The sequence below is a fragment of the Bolinopsis microptera genome, chromosome 11 (assembly GCF_026151205.1).
Source record: "Bolinopsis microptera isolate Bmic1 chromosome 11, MBARI_Bmic_1.0, whole genome shotgun sequence".
NCBI lineage: Eukaryota > Metazoa > Ctenophora > Tentaculata > Lobata > Bolinopsidae > Bolinopsis > Bolinopsis microptera.
Window position 1 is genome coordinate 7,122,515 of NC_087082.1, and position 20,201 is coordinate 7,142,715.

General features: G+C 36.9%; 1 protein-coding gene across 1 annotated transcript; it reads right to left on the bottom strand.

Annotated features, from left to right (window-relative positions):
• Nucleotides 1-4: 4 nt before the first annotated feature.
• Nucleotides 5-18,566, bottom strand: LOC134823338 (very low-density lipoprotein receptor-like). The gene is made up of 12 exons (XM_063834766.1): nt 18,467-18,566; nt 18,099-18,276; nt 16,985-17,265; nt 16,217-16,342; nt 14,498-14,662; nt 13,956-14,120; nt 10,961-11,125; nt 3,967-4,099; nt 3,635-3,682; nt 3,351-3,427; nt 2,437-2,559; nt 5-1,706 (listed from the first exon to the last, which is right to left on the bottom strand). The coding sequence occupies exons 1-12, from the start codon at nt 18,537-18,539 to the stop codon at nt 1,582-1,584; spliced, it is 1,659 nt and encodes a 552-aa protein (XP_063690836.1). The 5' UTR covers nt 18,540-18,566; the 3' UTR covers nt 5-1,581.
• Between the last annotated feature and the right edge of the window lie 1,635 nt (nt 18,567-20,201).

A 20,201-nucleotide genomic window follows, 5' to 3' on the forward strand; every position in this document is an offset into this window, starting at 1 on the left:
TTCATTATTAATTCACAAATATGCTCTTTAAGTTTAGAATCTAGAAGTACATGAAATTAGAAATTAAGAAATCATCTAATGTTCAAAACATGTTTTAAGGGCATCTACTTAAGCTTAGAACGTCCGCCAAAATCGCAGATTTTCAGACCACCCCCCCTGTCCGGGTGTGTCCGAATTTTCAAAACCACCCCCTCTCACAGACGTCCAGATTTCCAGCTACTTTTAAAAGTACAAATAAAACCAACTCAAATTCATTGTTAATAAAATGTGTAGTTACTTAAAATTGACAATAATACATTTAGTGTCGAACAAGTTTAGCACAGTTACATTTAAGTACATTAATTAAGTACTCGCTTAAAATACAGGGATCTAAACTTGCAAGTAATTAGTGTCAAAGAGTTGAAATAAATGGGACTTTTTCGTTAATTCTGCCAAAATTCCCGGACGTCCGGATTTTCAGAAACCACCCCCTCCCCCTAGCTGTCTGGATTTCAAAAACCACCGGCCCCTCCCCGCTAAGTAGATGTCACCGGCCTTAGATAACCTTAGCATAGTCCTCCTGACCTAGGCATAGGGAAAGAAATTCAAGGAAATTAACATCTTAAGAGTAACTATCTAATCTGCACGATTTACCTGACTATTCTCACATGATGTTATAGTGGGAACACACAAATGTAAAATAAAAAAGCTAATATGCGAGTAACACTAACAGTAACATGCAGCTATGAATGAACATGTAACCTACAATTAGTTCCACTAAATCAATCGCCAAGAAATTCTAATCTTAACCATTATAACAGCATATGGGCCGCAGCTCTGAAATGGTATTGGTTTATTTGGGGACCCCATGCTGATGCTGATAGTGTTCATAAACATGCCAATAGACGCTGCACGGCGGAATGACAGTCTGAGCGCCGCCCAGTATAACTATAATCAATATTAAAAAGGTTAAATTGCTTCCCCGAAGATGGAAGAGCTATGAGCAAACTGCAAAACTGTTCTAGTGCAACACGAATTTAAATGTTTATGGCTCGGGTTAGGGTTACAGTTAAATTCGGGGTTAGGATTCAGGCGAGACTTACTTAGCCTGTCAGTGTCATTCCGCCGAATCTCTATTCGGCTATATTGTATATGTTTAATGTTTATGAACATTATCAATTATAGCCTGGGGTTCCCAGGTAAAGGCAAAACCGTTTTTTCGATTAGAAAACGATTACACCCAAGTCACGTTACGTGGCGCTGGCGAGTGAAGTTGTAAAAACCCATGTATTACTATTACTAGTCATCACATTTTAATATTAATATTATTAGTATTACTATTATTACTAGTATTAATACAAATAGTTAATACCATCTCAATTCTCATTTACTTTAATTTAAATAATATTTAAAAACATAAACAAAATATTTTTTGTTGGTTACGTTAATATAACCTTCCTTTGGCATATTTGCATATTTGCATTTTGCACACACATAAATTCTAAAACCTATGTATTTATAGTTTATACTTTCTCTGTTCAACTGCATATTAACAATTATTCATGTCCTAATACCAGTGCTGCTCCTGAGTCACGCGATCCTCTAGAAACCAATGATTATAAGAGTTGTGAGGAGGCCGACCAATAAACTGCAAAGAGTTTGACCTTGAGGGGCGGCAGAATAACATTCGGAACTTTCATAGTTTGCTGCATCACTGCAGTCAACCGCTGAGATGAGAAAAACGTTAGATATGTAAACTGAGAGTCAATTCAATTTTAAGTTCTCAATCTTACTATATATAAAGCGAGACGATATATATATAATATATGTATATATAAATAATAAATAGTTGTTGCTTGGTTTCCCAAAAGAGAGTGCTCGACTGCAGTTAAGCAGGCGCATTATAATTCGAACAATTGAAACAAATCAAATTGGCGGGGAAACCACAAACGATCCGTTTCATGATATGTATAAAACAATACCAATCATCAGTGCACTGATGATCCGTACCATTTTACTGACACCACGGCATCAACTTTAACACGACGTGTTCCGCAAAAACCTTAAAAGATATAAAACTGAAACTTTTTTGACTGGGTCAAATGCTTTAATGGCCTTCAAATCAGCATGAAAAAATAAAAAATTGGCCAAGGAATCAGAATTTTAGTGCACAAAATTTGGACCCTCAAGTGGTGTCAAAAACGCGAATTAAATAGGTAACAATTATTCAAGTCTCTTGACACTAAGTTAGGGTTAAACGGGTTTCTGCTAGTAACTATAAAGCGGAGTAAAGATGTTGAACTCTACAAGTGAGTTATATAATATACAGTGGAAAACTATATAATGGAAAACTATGGAAAACTATCACGTTTGATTAAACGTTTTAAAGTTAAAAGTTAATGGCAAACTCAAAAGTATTTAATGTCAAATTCAAAAAAGAGTTTATTAAAACTCAACCTGGGCAATTTTCTTCATCTGACCCATCTTCACAATCTGGATCTCCGTCACAAACATATGATTCCCGAATACATTGCTCTTGATCCGCGCACTTTACATATCCTGTGTCACATTCGGCGGCCACTGGTGAAAGTAATCGGTATTAACAGACTTCTGAGTAGTTGATGTTAATAGTCTAATAGACTTATAGTTATGAGTATTTAGTTGATATTTATAGACTTCTGGGTAGTTGATATTAATAGACTTTTAGTTATGAATATGTAGTTGATATTAATAGACTTCGGAGTAGTTGATATTAATAGACTTTTAGTTATGAGTATGTAATTGATGTTAATAGACTTTTAGTTATGAGTATTTAGTTGATATTTATAGACTTCTGGGTAGTTGATATCAATAGACTTTTAGTTATGAGTATGTAGTTGATATTAATAGACTTCGGAGTAGTTGATATTAATAGACTTTTAGTTATGAGTATGTAATTGATGTTAATAGACTTTTAGTTATGAGTATGTAGTTGATATTAATAGACTTTTAGTTATGAGTTTTTAGTTGATATTAATAAACTTTTAGTTATGAGTATGTAGTTGATATTAATAGACTTTTAGTTATGAGTATGTAGTTGATATTAATAGACTTCTGAGTAGTTGATATTAATAGACTTTAAGGTATGAGTATGTAGTTGATATTAATAGACTTTTAGTTATGAGTATGTAGTTGATATTAATAGACTTCTGAGTAGTTGATATTAATAGACTTTTAATTATGAGTATGTAGTTGATATTAATAGACTTTTAGTTATGGGTATGTAGTTGATATTAATAGACTTTTAGTTATGAGTAAGACACACGCCACACATGATCTCAGCTATAATACTATGAGTATTTATGATTTAATTTGAAGATCAAAATGCTTACCAGGGCATGTAGGTATATCACATAACCCCCCTCGAGGATTAGTTCCCTCACTATTCAAACACCAGGGTTTTGATTCACTGAGGAAAACGACGACACATGTTATAATGAATAATTTCTAAAAGTAAAAAGAAATTTCTCAGATCATTTATACTCCAAAGCCCCTCCATTGCAGTTTTATTGTAGATTTTACTTAAATTTACAAAAATATTTGTGCCCCTACCTTGTGCTCGACTTGATAACAATGATTATGGAACACTACCAGATATCAGATATTGAAGACTTACCCGTCTGGATTTCTGCAATAGTTCTCTTGCAGTCCTGAATCAGGGTAGCTGAAAATGTATTTGTAATAAGATATTTTCCTCAAGTAGGTAGTGTTGTGAATCGTAACTAACAATTTGGCTTCTGTCGAGAGCCCTTTTAGAAAAATTTCGAAGTTTGGGTGTAAAATTATTTAGGACGCTCGATTAAATTAAATAGAGTACATGTCTCATCTTCCAAAATCCGAATAATTTGGATAAGAATAAATCTAATTCTGGATTATGCCGTATTGTGGCCGCCTGTGGGTGAGACTAGCTTATACCTGTTGTGCCTTAGAAGCACCAAGAAAACTTACTTCTCAGGAGTTCTGCTGTGTGTATTAGGTGATTGAGAGTCCCATCTCTGGCAGACGTATCCTGATGCTGTGACTGATACAGTTCCTCTGTAGTCTGATCCATCCTCACCCGCTTTAACACACTCGTCTGGAGCTGGAGTTAATCCATTTGTTATTCTTTTTAGAAACGTTAATAATGAATAAAAGTAGTTTCTTGATAGAAGAAACTGCTCACGAAGGAAGAGACTAAAGATAAAGAGCCTGAGTTTGACAGTGAAGAAGCATCTAAGTTCTTTGAAAGGAGTACAAAGATGATGACCGAGAGCGTGACTATGTAAACCCCACAGGACTGAAATACCTCGACAAACCTAATTGGATCTGCAGTACAGCGCCATTCACATGGGATGAATTCCACCTAAAGCTTAAGTCAAGGAGAAATAGGTCAGCACCTGGGTCAAATGGTGTCAACTACCTGATCTACAAGAAGTGTCGAACTTTAGGTCACCATCTACACCATCTGATATGCAGGATTTGGAAAACAGGAGTTGTCCCCCTCCCCCACAGTGGAAGGTGGGAGTGAGTACATTAATTCCTAAAACGGATGATCCAAAAGATCCTGGCAAGTTCCGTAACATCACACTCCAAAACTGTAGTGGAGAGCTGTTCTTTGCCATCTGGGGAGACCGTGTACTTGAGCACATGACACGAAATCTGTTCGTTGACACCTCAGTACAGAAAGGTTTCATGAAGAAAACCCTTGGTTACCTAGAACACACTCAAGCCCTCCTTGAAGAGATTAAAGATGCTAAAAGCCACAGAAGACAAGTCCACGTGATCTGGATTGACCTTATGAATGCGTATGGGAGAGTCCCGCACAGCCTTATTATTTATGCCCCACGCCGGTACCACCTACCTGAAAGCTTCATTAAGCTTATAATTGAGTATTATGGAAGCCTCAGTGTCCTAGTTAAGTGCAGGAAATGGACATCCAGAACATTCTGGTATGAGCTAGGCCTGTTCCAGGGAGACCCACTGTCCGTGATCCTGTTCCTTATAGTATTCAACATCTTACTGGAACTTCTAGCTGTACTGTGCAGTCAAGTTGGGTATGAGCCAAGCTTCAGTGATAGTAAGACCTCAAAGAAAGCATTTGCTGATGACCTAACCCTGTTGTCGAAGAGCGAGAAGGAGATGAAGAAGATGTTGAAGGTAGTAGAAGAGTTCCTGGACTGGTCGAAGAAAATGAAGGCTAAACCATCGAAGTGCCTGTCTATGTCTATGAAGTGTACTGGTGGAAAGTACAATACCTATGATGCAGAGTTTGTACTAAGCGAACAACAGGTGCCGTCCATTATCCAAGCACCAATGAAGTTCCTAGGAATGTACAATGTATCTACATACATGTACAATGATTGTACATGTATGTAGATCTTGAGGTGAAGGAAATTCGGTACATGATTAAGAAGAAGCTAGAGGACCTTTTGGAAACAACGTCTAATGATGAAATCACGGGTCCAATGAAGGCGTGGGTGTATAACCACCTCATCATTAGTAAGATGTCATGGGGGTTTACTGTTTATAACCTACGCATCACATTTGTGAGAGAGCTTGAGGCACTGTGTAGAAGAGTACCTTAAGAAGTGGCTAGGGATTGCGCATCCTTGTACCACCACCGTCCTCTACAGGAGTAGAGACCAGAAAGGATTGCAGCTGAAAAACATCTGCACTGAGTACAAAGTCATCCAACTTATTAAGGGACACCAACTTTGTAACTCTAGTGACCCCTACATCAAAAAAAGTGTACTCTAACCATAGGGCTATTGCAGACACACAGAAGATGTGGTCTTATCCCAAAGAGCTGAAAGACCGTCAGCGCCAACTTTACTTCCAAGAGTTAGTTGGAAAACCTGCAGTTGGTACAACTGGCCTCGGTTATTGGACAAGATATGAGGACACATCACTAGAGAGGAAACTGCTAACCAACATGGTGAGGACCTTTGATGAAGAGACACTTATTGTCTTATTTGTTCACTTTTTGTCAAAAAGCAGCAAAACCTCTTTCTCACATGGGAAAATACAATAACATTTGACACCACGTGGAATAACCTGATCTATCAACTTAATCCGGAACTGTTAAAGTTTCATGTCAATACTATCCATGACACTGCGTCAACACCTAGCAACCTAAAGCTTTGGAATAAAGCCGTTTCAGGAAACTGTAAACTCTGCAGCAAACAAGGGACACTCAATCATATCCTCACGTTCTGCAAGGTTGCACTAAGACGGGGATGTTTCAACTGGCGCCATGATCAGGTCCTACGTGAAATCATGAAGACTGTTTCATCACAGATTGACGAGTTTAATTCCGACATTGCCAAGGAACCGAAGAGAGCACCGTCGGTCTTTCACAAGGCAGGCAATAAGCGCGAGAAGGTTACCCTAGCTGACCCAACTCATCATAAGACCCAAAGATATTTCTTTTCAGATGCCAACGACTGGAAGATAATATTTGATGAGGATGAGAAACAGAGGAACTTCCCGCAGCACATTGCACTATTGCAGCTACACCACTAAGACCTGATGTAGTGATCTATTCAGATAAAGCAAAGAAGGTTTATCTAATGGAGCTGACTTGTGGAAATGAGCAGAACTTTGCTGATCAAGAGAAGCGAAAGATGAAGAGATATCAGCAGCTGACAGAAGAGATAGAAGCCAACGGATGGGCTTGCAAGCTCCAGACAGTAGAAGTGGGAGCTCGAGGCATTTACAACTATAAGTATAGCCTCCCAACCTTTATGAACTACCTGAACGTAAAGAACAAAGAGAAGAAGAAGGCCTGCATAAAGATCGCTGAGATCAGCCTGAGGGCATCGTATACCATTTATTTGTCCAGAAACACTACCATATGGACAGATGATTGGGAGTTAGTCAAGAGACCAGTGGCAGTGATAGCATAGTAGGAGCGTAGAATGTTGGGCCAAGAAAAACATGTTTAATACCGCTATGAACCCGTCATAAGCCGGGGACTTCTATGAAAGTGATGATGCTGTGTTGTTAAAAGACCTTCGACCAATCAAAGATGTACCTCATCACGCCAAGCAGTTATGCTTGTAGGTGAATATACACTTATAGAGTGCAACAACTTTATAACACTCCGATGGCTTGATAGTGAGGTTCAGGTAGATAAATTAGATTAAGGTTTGCGGTAAATCTACGATTGCGGTAAATTGGAGCGCAGGAAATCTGAATTTGCGGTAAATAGGAACGCAGTAAATCGGAATCTGTAAACAAGGCCACTAGGCCAGGGCGGTGTAAATCGGACATTTGTGAATCGGAGCGCGCGGAAAATGACGTATATGTTTTACAAAGGCTGTAAGACCCCTGGAGTCGATGCAAACATTAAAAAAACATATTTTCCAATATCTGGCATTCTGGATCATTGTTTATACAAAGTGGAAATCATACGATGTCAAGTTTACAAATAATCACTAAAGTATTCTACCCGCACTGTAGACGTTTCTGTAGCGGTTTGATTTAAGGTGGATGGTTTGCTGGACCTTCGCACCCGATCCAGAGGCAGCACCGACATCAAGAAGTTAGCGCTCCGTCCACACACCAGCAAGCAGTTCGTGTCAATGGAGAATTGACAAGATGGTTTGATGTCGATTCGGGGACTGGACAAGGTGATGTGCAAGGGCCCCCATTTTTAATCTTGTACTTAACTGGGGATTAGAACTTGCAGAGAAGTTTAAGAATATATCCCGTGGTTTTACACTTCAGTACAGACAAAGTTCCAGACAACCGGAAAAATGTGTCATTGATCTTGACTATGCTGATGACATCGCAGGAATGGATGACACTGTTGAAGGACTGCAAGAAACTACGGACAATATTGCGAAATACTGTGGGCTTGGGGGTTTAAAGATGAACGCAAAGAAAACAGAGATCATGGTCATTGGGAAAGATACATCGCAGCACCCACTCCCAGAGAATTGGACCATAGATATAACTGTCGATGGAAACTCTGTAAAGCAGGTCACTCAATTCACTTATTTAGGTGCCAAAATTACATCAGATGGCAAGATTGATAAAGAAATAAGTGTCAGGATTGGAAAAGCAACCGGAGCGTAACCAACTCAACAACATTTGGAAGAATAAGAACATAAGCATTAACAACAAAGTGCGAATCTACATCGCAGCTGTTCTTACCATTCTGACCAATGGATGTGAGATATGGAACACGACTCAAGTGCAGACAAGAAGATTGGAGTCTTTCCATCAGTACTGCTTAAGAAGAATCCTGAGAGTGAGGTGGTTCCATCGAGTAAGTAATGAGGATGTTTTAAGAAGGGCATCAATAACTGCCCTTGCTGACATAATAACAACAAAACGGCTGCGTTGGTTTGGACATGTCAGTAGAATGCCTGAAGATCGGTTACCCAACTATTTACTTGAATGGAAACCCAAGCATGGGAAGAGGTCAAGAGGCAGGCCTAGGAAGAGCTTAAATCATAAATGATGTATTCATTGAGGATGCTGAGCAGAGATTGGATCGTAATGGACTCACGATTGATTGTATGAGAAGATTAGCTGCAGACCGAAAGGGATGGAGAAATGTTACCCGCCGAAGTTGTATAATACAAAGTAATGACGCAGTCGACGCAGACTAATCCTTTTGGATGGAGATCTCGCCATGTAACATGTAACATGTATTCTACCCTTAACTTAATAAGTTTTAATTATATGCACAAATATTTTAACGAAATTATACAGAGTCTCTTTGCAGACGACACTGATCTGTTTCTGAAAGTTTCAATAGAGAGTGTAGAGGCGGTTATGACAGAACTCAGAACTTTTGCTCAGTGCTCGGGATGTTTTAAGCTAACATCGACAAAACTAGATGTATTCCTTTGGGTCGTGCTCGCCTTAATACAACTCTTCTAGCGTCCCTTCAAGAAAACTTACAACTCAGTATTAGTGGTGTGTTTATTAGGTAATTGAGAGTCCCATCTCTGGCAGACGAGTCCTGATTTTGTGTAACAGAATCTTGTAAAGTTTACACTGAAATGCAGGACCGAGGTGGTCGAATACGAAATTGTTTTTAAAAAGCATGTATTAGTATTACTGATATGATGCTTAAACTTAAAGCATGAATATTTAATGCACGATAACCCATTTGAGGAAGATCACCTGTGATATGATCATCAAATCTGGTCATATTTCGTATTTGTTGTTTTTACACAACTTTCATTATCATAGACACTGATCTAGAGATATTTTGATATTTTTACTGCTTAACGACTGCCTTTCTTGCTTATTGTACGAAAAATCAATTTACAAATTATCTGCTAAAGTTTTAAAAACGCAAAAAAAGATGAAAAATATTGGATTTTTGATGGTTTTAAATGTTGACCATTGTTAATGGTCTGGCCCGGTGCGCGCTACTTCGTAGCACTTCGAAGAAATTTAGACGAGTAACATCCGTCAATTTTAAATGCCTTCGAGCGTTCATTTTAATGTCCGTTCATAATTATGTCCGTTCATTTAATGTCCAGTCAAATAAGGTCCAATAAGGTATATCAAGATTTAAAGTGGGCGGTTAGAATTAGCTGGTTAGCTGTAGAGGTCCAATAACGCTATAAATAAATTTGATCGATGATTTTACGGAATTTCGAACTTTTTGGAAATAATTTTTGAAGAAAAAAATGTTGTCATTATTTGTTATTGAATATTGGTTTATCGGTTAGAAATTATCGCCGATAATATCGGTTGCAAACCCTAATATATGATTGTGCTTGATCATTCACATTGTATTTGGTATTATATATTACGAAATGGCGGAAGCTATTATAATGAACTATAATACTAATAGCTGTATGATGTTATTTCAGAATTTTAGGTTTTAGGGTAAAATGTACAAGTAAGTTTATCAATACTCACCTGAGCAATTTTCTTCATCTGACCCATCTTCACAATCTGGATCACTGTCACAAACAAATGAACAAACTTCTGAGTACCTTATCATGGACCTTATTTGGACGGACATTACTTGAACGCTTGAGGCCCTAGCGTTTATCTTGATGTCCGTTCAAATAAAGTCCGTTCAATTAATGTCCGTCCAAGTTAAAGTTCGTTGAAATTTTTTCAAAAATTTTTCCATTTCGAACTTTTTACCCAGAATATGACAACTATAAGAACTTTATTGTGCCGTAAGTTAACGACGAAAAGGTTCTCCTTGGTCTGCCAGAGGCACAGAAAACTTTACTAGTATATGATGTTTTCAAGGGTCACTTGTCGGAAAAGTCAACGAAATAATGACACTCAACAACATAGTTCATGAGCTAGTCCCCGCCAACATGACAAACTTGTTCCAGCCTCTAGATATTACGGTAAATCGTGTTGCTAAGGACATTGTCCGACGTTTTTATAGTTCATATTACTGAGGGGAGGTAATGAAATTGAAACAGTGCTAGAAAAGCTCCACGTGATGTTAAGGTTAACCTAAAGTTGTCTAAGATAAAATTAAAACCACTTCACGCCGAATGGCTTGTAAAAGTGAACACTGAAATGCAGGACCAGGGTAGTTTGATACAAAAGGTTTCCACAAAGCTAGAAATCACTGATGCTTGTTTAAGCATGGACTATTTCATGCACGAAAACCCATTTAATGAAGATGATATGTGATATTAGACACTGATCATGTACACATATTTTAACATTTTTACTGCTTAATGACGGCTATTCTTACCTACTGTATAAAAAATGGATTAAAAAATCATTTGCTGAAATTAAAAAAACGTCAAAAATTGAAAAAAATTCGGATTTTTGATGGTTTTGAATGCCTTCGAGCGTTCATATTAATGTCCGTTCACAATTATGTCCGTTCATGTAATGTCCGTCCAAATAAGGTCCGATAAGGTATGTTTATTCGCACACATTATTGCATTTCTAAGATAAACATAAATTTCAGGATGAACCCTTCGGTCCCTCCAATTTTTAGGAAACAACAACTTACTCCATGTGCAGTCACTTTGTTGTGTTCCTGATCCAGAGGCTACCCCTTTGCCAGCTGGACATGCCGTGCAGGTAGAAGCTGCGTTTGCTGCTAAACTCCATTGATCTGCCGGACAGGCTTGACAGCCAGTTGACTGATCCAGATACTGGCCCGCAAAACAATCTTCTGCAAGTATAGTCGAGTTTAGTCAAGTATTAGTTGAAAGTTTCAGCCGCTGGCAAGCAGCTTAAGGGGAGATACACCAAAAACGTTTTGCTCCGAACATCGATTTTATTTTATATTATGGTTAAATAGACAAAAAGAATAAAATTGCACACCTTCAAAATTTTCTAAAAATATTCCCTCATCGAGAAAAAAATATTTTTCTTTTTCGAAAATTTTTAAAATTTGGAGAAGTCTGTCACTGTAATACCGATAGTTCGGCCATTTAAAAAGTGTTTTGGCTGATTTTTTTTACTGAACATTACTTACACTCCGTACAAGACAACCTTATAAAGGATTATATAATTGAACAATAAATGACCAAGTTACAGACCGAACAAGGTGGAAAAAGAAAAATTGGGATTTTTGCCTACCACCAAAGTTGTACATTTTACCACTCGCCCAGGTCATCAGATATCGCTTCAAAATTTCTTGTGAGTGTAGTTGATGATATGGAAAGCTTTTTGGAACAGGATTTCTCTCAATTCTGAGTTTTAAGGTATGAAATGTGGCCTCAAACGACTTAGTAAAATTCATCGTAAAAAAGGGCAAAAAAGGCAGATTTAAGGCTTAAAATGCCTATAACTCAAAAAGTATCCGTTTTTTTGAAATAATTTTTACAGGATCGTAATCAGCTTGGTAAGACGAATCTTTTAGTACCAAATTTATAATATTTAAAGACACAAAATTTGTAAAAAATTGGTACAATTTGTACAAAATTTAGACAATTGTTCGAGCTAGAAAATTATTTAAGACAATTTGTCTTCTAAAAGCACCTATTTGGTACTAAAAGATTCGTCTTACCAAGCTGATTACGATTCTGTAAAAATTATTTCACAAAAACTGATACTTTTTGTTAGAAACAATTCTCCAACCTGAAATCACTGATAGCATTAGCATCTACAATAACGTTCTGTGAGCTGCATTCATTATCTTGATTCATTGTGAAGGATGTAAAATTTGAAGTGGAGTCGCAATACAGTAATACACCCACCTTGAACAAAGAGAGTAACTTGGTCACTTTCAACAACTTTGTTGTCAGTATAAGTAGCCTTGCAGTAGTACTCTCCCTTGCTCCCCAGGACCAGGTTACCCAAAATAAGTTTAGACTCATACTGGGTGTTCCCCAAATCCTGGTTTATAACGCTCATTTGCTGGATGTCTGACCCAGCAGAGTTTACTTTGTACCTGAGTTACAAGTGAGTCAGACGAGAGGGTGTAGAATAGCAAAACACAAGCTGTATTCACAACAACAATCTTATTAAGACGTAGAAGAGGAACAACTTTATAGTTTGGTAATAAGCTGATAATCTTCTGAACAGAGAGAAAACACGTACCATTGTACGTTGGTTACAGGGTTGATTACAGGGTTGCCCAAAGTGCAGGTAAACTGAACACTTTCACCCTCCGCTGCACTTATGTCTTCAGGTGGGATCACTACTCCCTCATCTGGAGAGAGAAAAGACGGTGTTAATATAAAACACGGTGTTAATAGAAAACACGGTGTTAATAGAAAACACGGTGTTAATAGAAAACACGGCCGTGTTAATAGAAAACACGGTGTTAATAAAAAACACGGTGTTGATAGAAAACACGGTGTAGATAGAAAACACGGTGTTAATATAAAACACGGTGTTAATATAAAACACGGTGTTAATATAAAACACGGTGTTAATATAAAACACGGTGTTGATAGAAAACACGGTGTTGATATAAAACACGGTGTTAATATAAAACACGGTGTTAATATAAAACACGGTGTTAATATAAAACACGGTGTTAATATAAAACACGGTGTTAATATAAAACACGGTGTTAACATAAAACACGGTGTTAATATAAAACACGGTGTTAATATAAAACACGGTGTTAATATAAAACACGGTGTTGATAGAAAACACGGTGTTAATAGAAAACACTGTGTTAATAAAAAACACGGTGTTGATAGAAAACACGGTGTAGATAGAAAACACGGTGTTAATATAAAAGTCGTTTGAGGCCACATTACATAGCTTAAAACTCAAATCTGAGAGAAGTTCTACTCCAAAAAGTTTGATATGATCATCAGCTACACTCACAAGAATTTTTGAAGCGATATCTGCTGACCCGGGTGATTGGTGAAATGTACAACTTTAGAAGTGGGAAAAATTTCAATTTTTATTTTTTCGACCTTGTTTGGTCTGTAACTTCGTCATTTATCGTTCAATTATATAATCCTTTCAATGGCTTCTTGTACGGATTGTAAGTAATGTTCAGTAAAAAAATCAGCCAAAAAACTTTTAAAATGGCCGAACTATCAGTATTACAGTGACAGCCTTCTCCAAATTTTAAAAATTTTCGAAAAAGAAAAATATTTTTTTTTCTCGACGAGGGAATATTTTTAGAAAATTTTGAAGGTGCGCAATCTTATTATTTTTGTCTATTTAACCATAATATAAAATAAAATCGATGTTCGGAGCAAAAACGTTTTTGGTGTATCTCCCCTTAAGATTCGAAGTACCCTTTTAGGGATGGTTCGCTTTTATTTGAATATTGCAGATAAGTGTCAAAGTGTGTGCGGGTGGTGTTCACATACAATAGTTGCATTTCATTCACAGGAATTCCTTTCGAGCATCTGTGATGGGACCTCATAAACGTATAGTAATACCAATTATTGTACAAATACTAAACTTTGCTTGTTGACGTCAGTATTTCAGTCTACGTTTTTCGCACACATTATTGCATTTCTAAGATTAACATAAATTTCAGGATGAACCCCTTCGGTCCCTCCAATTTTTAGGAAACAACAACTTACTCCATGTGCAGGCACTTTGTGATGTTCCTGATCCAGCGGCTACCTCTTTGCCAGCTGGACATGCCGTGCAGGTAGAAGCTGCGTTTGCTGCTAAACTCCATTCATCTGGCGGACAGGGTTCACAGCCATATGACTGATCCAGAGCCTCGCCCGCAGCACAATCTTCTGCAAGTATAGTTGAGTTTAGGCAAGTATTTATAGTTGCAAGTTTCAGCCGCTGGCAAGCAGCTTAAGATTCGAAGTACCCTTTTAGGATGGTTCGCTTTTATTTGAATATTGCAGATAAGTGTCAAAGTGTGTGCGGGTGGTGTTCACATACAATAGTTGCATTTCATTCACAGGAATTCCTTTCAAGCATCTGTGATGGGACCTCATAAACGTATAGTAATACCAATTATTGTACAAATACTAAACTTTGCTTGTTGACGTCAGTATTTCAGTCTATAATGTTTATTCGCACACATTATTGCATTTCTAAGATTAACATAAATTTCAGGATGAACCCCTTCAGTCCCTCCAATTTTTAGGAAACAACAACTTACTCCATGTGCAGGCACTTTGTGATGTTCCTGATCCAGCGGCTACCTCTTTGCCAGCTGGACATGCCGTGCAGGTAGAAGCTGCGTTTCCTGCTAAACTCCATTCATCTGTCGGACAGGGTTCACAGCCAGTAAACTGATCCAGAGACTGGCCCGCAGCACAATCTTCTGCAAGTATAGTCGAGTTTAGGCAAGTATTTATAGTTGCAAGTTTCAGCCGCTGGCAAGCAGCTTAAGATTCGAAGTACCCTTTTAGGGTGGTTCGCTTTTATTTGAATATTGCAGATAAGTGTCAAAGTGTGTGCGGGTGGTGTTCACATACAATAGTTGCATTTCATTCACAGGAATTCCTTTCGAGCATCTGTGATGGGACCTCATAAACGTATAGTAATACCAATTATTGTACAAATACTAAACTTTGCTTGTCGAGGTCAGTATTTCAGTCTAGTAGTTGATATTAATATACTTTTAGTAATGAGTATGCAGTTGATTCGTATGGGTCTGTTTTTGGGGAGTAGTCGATGTTTATTTAATTATAAAATACTAGAAAACCGCGCACTTCACAAATCCTGCGTCACATTCGGCGGCCACTGGTGAAAGTAATCGGTATTAACAAACTTCTGAGTAGTTGATGTTAATAGACTTTTAGTTATGAGTATGTAGTTGATATTTATAGACTTCTGGGTAGTTTCTAATCCATTTTGCCTCATTTTTTTCCAGATCAGATGCAACATTTAATAATCTACTGTCTCTGAAAAAATTAGGCGTTCAAAGGCGTTTCAAAGAGAACAATATAGGTGTTTTAATATTGAATGGGCGTGGTCTAAAATATTCGAATTTTCAAATTTCTGCGATGGCATCCTCGAACAAGTAAGTACAGTATGCCATCTACAAAGCAACAACTCTCAAATATAAAACAAGGCGGATGTGTAAGACCCAACGTTTGCACACTGACTTTTGGCCCACCCTGTATTAATAGACTTCTGAGTAGTTCATGATATTTATAGACTTCTGAGTAGTTGATATTTATGGAATTATAGGAAGCTTATATGAGTCGAGCTGGTGAGTTGCTTGCGGAGGTGAGAGTAGTAAGTACTATTAATGGATATCTTTATAAAAGAGCAGGGTAGTAAGTACTACTAATGGGATGAAATCATGTTTTGCTGCTAAATTATTTCCGCCCTAATATCAATGAGCGGTGTCGGGTGTACCACTACCTAGTTTGTAGGTAGTTGTCAAAGATAAAACCACTTCACGCCGAATGGGTGGTAAAAGTTAACACTGAAATGCAGGACTGAGGTAGTTTGATAAAAAAAAAGGTTTCCAAAAAGCGGGTATTACTGATGCTTTAAGCATGGAATATTTTATGCCCGAAAACCCATTTGATGAAGATGATATGGAATATTAGACAATAATCATGTTGATGTAAACATATTTTAACATGTTTACAGCTGATTAAAGACTGCTCTTCTTGCTTACTGTATGAAAAATATATTTATAAATCATCTGCTAAAATTTAAAAAACGTAAAAAAAATGAAAAAAAATTTCAATTTTTGATGGTTTTGATTGTTCAAGTAATGTCCGTCGAAATAAGGTCCGATAAGGTAGTGGAAAACTATGGAAAACTATCATGTTTGATTAAACGTTTTAAAGTTAAAAGTTAATGGCAAACTCAAAAGTATTTAATGTCAAATTCAAAAAAGAGTTTATTAAAACTCAACCTGTGCAATTTTCTTCATCTGACCCATCTTCACAATCTGGATCTCCGCCGTCACAAACAAATGATTCCCGAATACATTGCTCTTGATCCGCGCACTTTACAAATCCTGTGTCACATTCGGCGGCCACTGGTGAAAGTAATCGGTATTAACAAACTTCTGAGTAGTTGATATTAATAGACTTTTAATTATGAGTATTTAGTTGATATTAATAAACTTTTAGTTATGAGTATGTAGTTGATACTTATAGACTTCTGAGTAGTTGAGATTAATAAACTTTTAGTTATGAGTATGTAGTTGATATTTATACACTTCTGTACACTTCTGAAATATGAGTAGTTGATATTGATAGACTTTTAGTTATGACTTTTAGTTAGTCATATAGTGTATCAGATGACTTTAATCGTGAGAGGTTTTAATTTAAGTATAGCATCTGATCAACCGACGTAAAGATCACTTATTATCATCGCACCACATGAATACATAGCTAGAACAACTTATATGGGTGGGGCGAGACTCTGGAGTTTGGGATACCAATGGGAATTGGCCATTGTGAAACATGGCCAACAGTGCAGGACAAAATTTAAAAACGTAAAAAAATAATAAAAAATTTCAATTTTTGATGGTTTTGATTGCCTTCTAGCGTTCATATTAATGTCCGTTCACATTTATGTCCGTTCAAGTAATGTCCGTCCAAATAAGGTCCGATAAGGTATGTGCAAACTTGGTTCCACAGTCAACATTGATTTTTAATCCTGTAAAAACTCTAACCTGCATCACCCCCCGAACTTTTCTTTGCAATTACACGATACTCCTTAGACGCCGAGTCGATCGAATTAAACTGCGCATAATCTGTCTGTTTATCCCAGTTTCGCCATCCATTAGAACAGTCATCTGCAAACGTAAATTTCAGCTGCTCCAGTCCGTTAACCATGATCTGGAGATGATCGCTGGTCAATATCAACCTCCACGTCTTGGAAAAAGCAGATACAACTTCTTGGTTTGCTAGGTTAAATGACCTCGGGATGATTGTACAGGAAACCATGCTGTACCTGAAAATCATTTTGGGTTGATTTGCAAAATTAATAGTGCTAATTAACTATTATAGTTAAAATGAATCAACGATTACATAGTAATATTCATAGTTTCTTACATATTTTTTCCTTGCAAATTTAATTCATAAGATTTATAATGTAATGGATTTACTCCTTCTTTCTTTTACTCTCCATCCTTATGGCTTCTGTATCCGCGGTCCACTCCTATTATTTCCTTTTACTAGGTATCTAATTTAACGTAAACTCTCAGCGAGTGAGCGAGAGATGGACAGCTCCACCTAGCTTAGTTTAAATTAGATTCCACACATTTAGAATTGTACCTTATTAGCTTTACTTAATAGGGTGCCATATTCGGTCCCACTATATCACTCGCCAAGAATTTAAAAGTTTTTCACATATAAGGCGTCTTAGCGGGAGCGGCCAAATATAAATTTTTGTGTTTACTAGCCTCATAACCTGTCACGTGACCTGATAACCTGTCAAGTGACCTGATAACCTGTCACGTGACCTGATAACCTATCACGTGACCTGATAACCTGTCACATGACCTGATAACCTGTCACGTGACCTGATAACTCCTCAGAGAGCATTTTATCATTATATTTGTCATAATGGCTATAAAATACATCTCATGGCGCATGATAGTGCCAAATATTCAAATGATTTATTGGGACCGCGGGATTAAGCCAGTTAAATTAGATTCAACCGAAACTGTACCATTAAAAACATGAACACCTACCCTCTTTTAGTTAGTCTTTAGTTTTACCTTTATTAAGTCTTTACCTGCTTACTGTAACTAATATAATTTGTAATTATATCGTTATACATACGAGACAACTGAGGATGATCCTGTCAACTGCAGGAAAAGTGTACCCAGCGGAGTGGACCCAGAATCTTCGTACCATCCAACAGCTAATATCGTATTGCCTGTCAAACCCTCCGTCTTTATTTCCAAATCGGACTCACCAGAATTGAATTGAAAATATTGATTGTTGACCTCCGTCCAGCCTGAGAAGAATTTGAGTTTCAATACTATTATTAAATATGGAAACGGTCTCTGAATAAACTTTTCATAAGCGTCTCCTTGCAGGAATGTGTTGTTCATAGTTGAAAAATGAAAAGTGAAAAATGACTGCAATGATCTTTATTCTAGCTTTATAGTATGTGAAACTGCTTATAGTTATATGAAAATACGAACCTTCTTCAGCTGCCTGAGTACTGACATCAACTACCAGCCCCAATATGGCAGCTAGCGCCACTATTAACTTCATCTCTGAACTATTTTCGCTGTACAATTTAATCCTATGTAAAAGTTTGGGATTTAAAAAATTGAACACCAGGGTGAAGATTAAGTCCCCTATACATCAGGGTGATGATTAAGTCCCCTATACACCATGGTGATGATTGAGGACCCTATAAACCAGGGTGATGATTATTGTCCAGTGTCCATTACCAGTGACTTGTTGACAATTCTTAACCTTAACCAAACAAAAATTTAGACTATCTTAATTTCCGATAAAGTAATTATAATTGCAGTGAAAAGTAGTGCGACTAGACCCAAGAAGTCTACCAAACTATAATAGAAATAAGCGATCACTATGCTAAAACGAATGAAATATCATTTATACGTGTGATTTTGTCTCCGTAGTAAAATACATTAAAAACAAAATGATTCTATCATATATTCATTTAAAATATTCTATCATGCATATGGAGTTCAACAAAAATTCATTCACATGCTTCACTATCAAAACATTTCGTTACGCACTTTATAGTGACCAATCACAACATCTGCGCAGTGGACCTCCACACTGTTAAACTTAGGTTCTAGCGCAGTTGACTTCATTTTAACGATGACTTATTGAAATTAGGTTTATCGTGAACCCTGCAAACTGCATTCAAGTAGATCTCAAATGCCGCTATTATCCTATTTAGTTTAGTAGTAAAATAAAATTATTTATATTTGTTGATATTCATGGCCTTTCTACTGCTTCAGCAATAATTTATTGTTTATCCTCAACAGACGAATAAGCGGCAAGCACTTTGGTCAGAATAAACTTACTCGCTGGCCAGCATGCACATACGCTCGTATGTGCATTTCACGTACGCGTCATGAACAATGAAGCTTCTTTTATTTGAGGTGCTTCATTTTAATACTGTGAATGAAGTGAATAAAAATCCAACAAAATCATTGGTTCACAATTATTATGTTTTTAAATTGTACTTATAATTATATTGTTCGTGGTAATACTAATATGTCATCGCTAATTAAAATTTAATATTCTTAGAACTGCTACTTCTTCGTATTTGCGGGAAAGTAATATTACTTCAGCCTCATTGCTCATGGACGGATTCATTTTAAGAATCGGTCAATTACAATATTGCTTGAAAAAGATTTTATGGATAAAACGGTCTTAGCAGTGACAATTTTTGTCTGTTCAACATTTATAATTTGTTCTCACCCTATCCCACCGCCTCAGGTATTTTACGTGATATATGTATGTATATTGTATGTGATCCCTAACAAATGACTGATTCGAGGATAAGTAATAAATATGAGGAGCACTCAATAGATTCAATAGGTAGGCACTGATATATGATCTAAAAGTAAATCAAATTTATCAACTATATCAATACAATACAACAATATCAATATGTTTTTAATCAACATATTCGGACGCCTTAAAATTTAAATAATGCACGATTGAAATTAAACACGCTTCAGTTTTTTAGTGCAAATTATAAATTATACCATACGTATACGGTTGTACTGTAGCAGAACAATTTATAGCATATTTTATCGATTACAATGTTGACACACAGACGCTGTATTATACCAGTCAGCGGGACAAGTCTAGAGAAGCGTTTAAAGAAAAGCGAAGAAAAAAAACGTGTTTTCATGTTCAGCGACTCTATTTCATCGTGCATGGAAT

Coding starts and splice junctions, on each gene's coding strand:
- LOC134823338 (XM_063834766.1), bottom strand. CDS start 18,539: ATGAAGTTAATAGTGGCGCTAGCTGCCATATTGGGGCTGGTAGTTGAT. Junction 16,343..16,984: donor AAGTTCGGGGGGTGATGCAG/GTTAGAGTTTTT, acceptor TACTTTCACCAG/TGGCCGCCGAATGTGACACA. Junction 3,428..3,634: donor TATTGCAGAAATCCAGACGG/GTAAGTCTTCAA, acceptor CGTTTTCCTCAG/TGAATCAAAACCCTGGTGTT.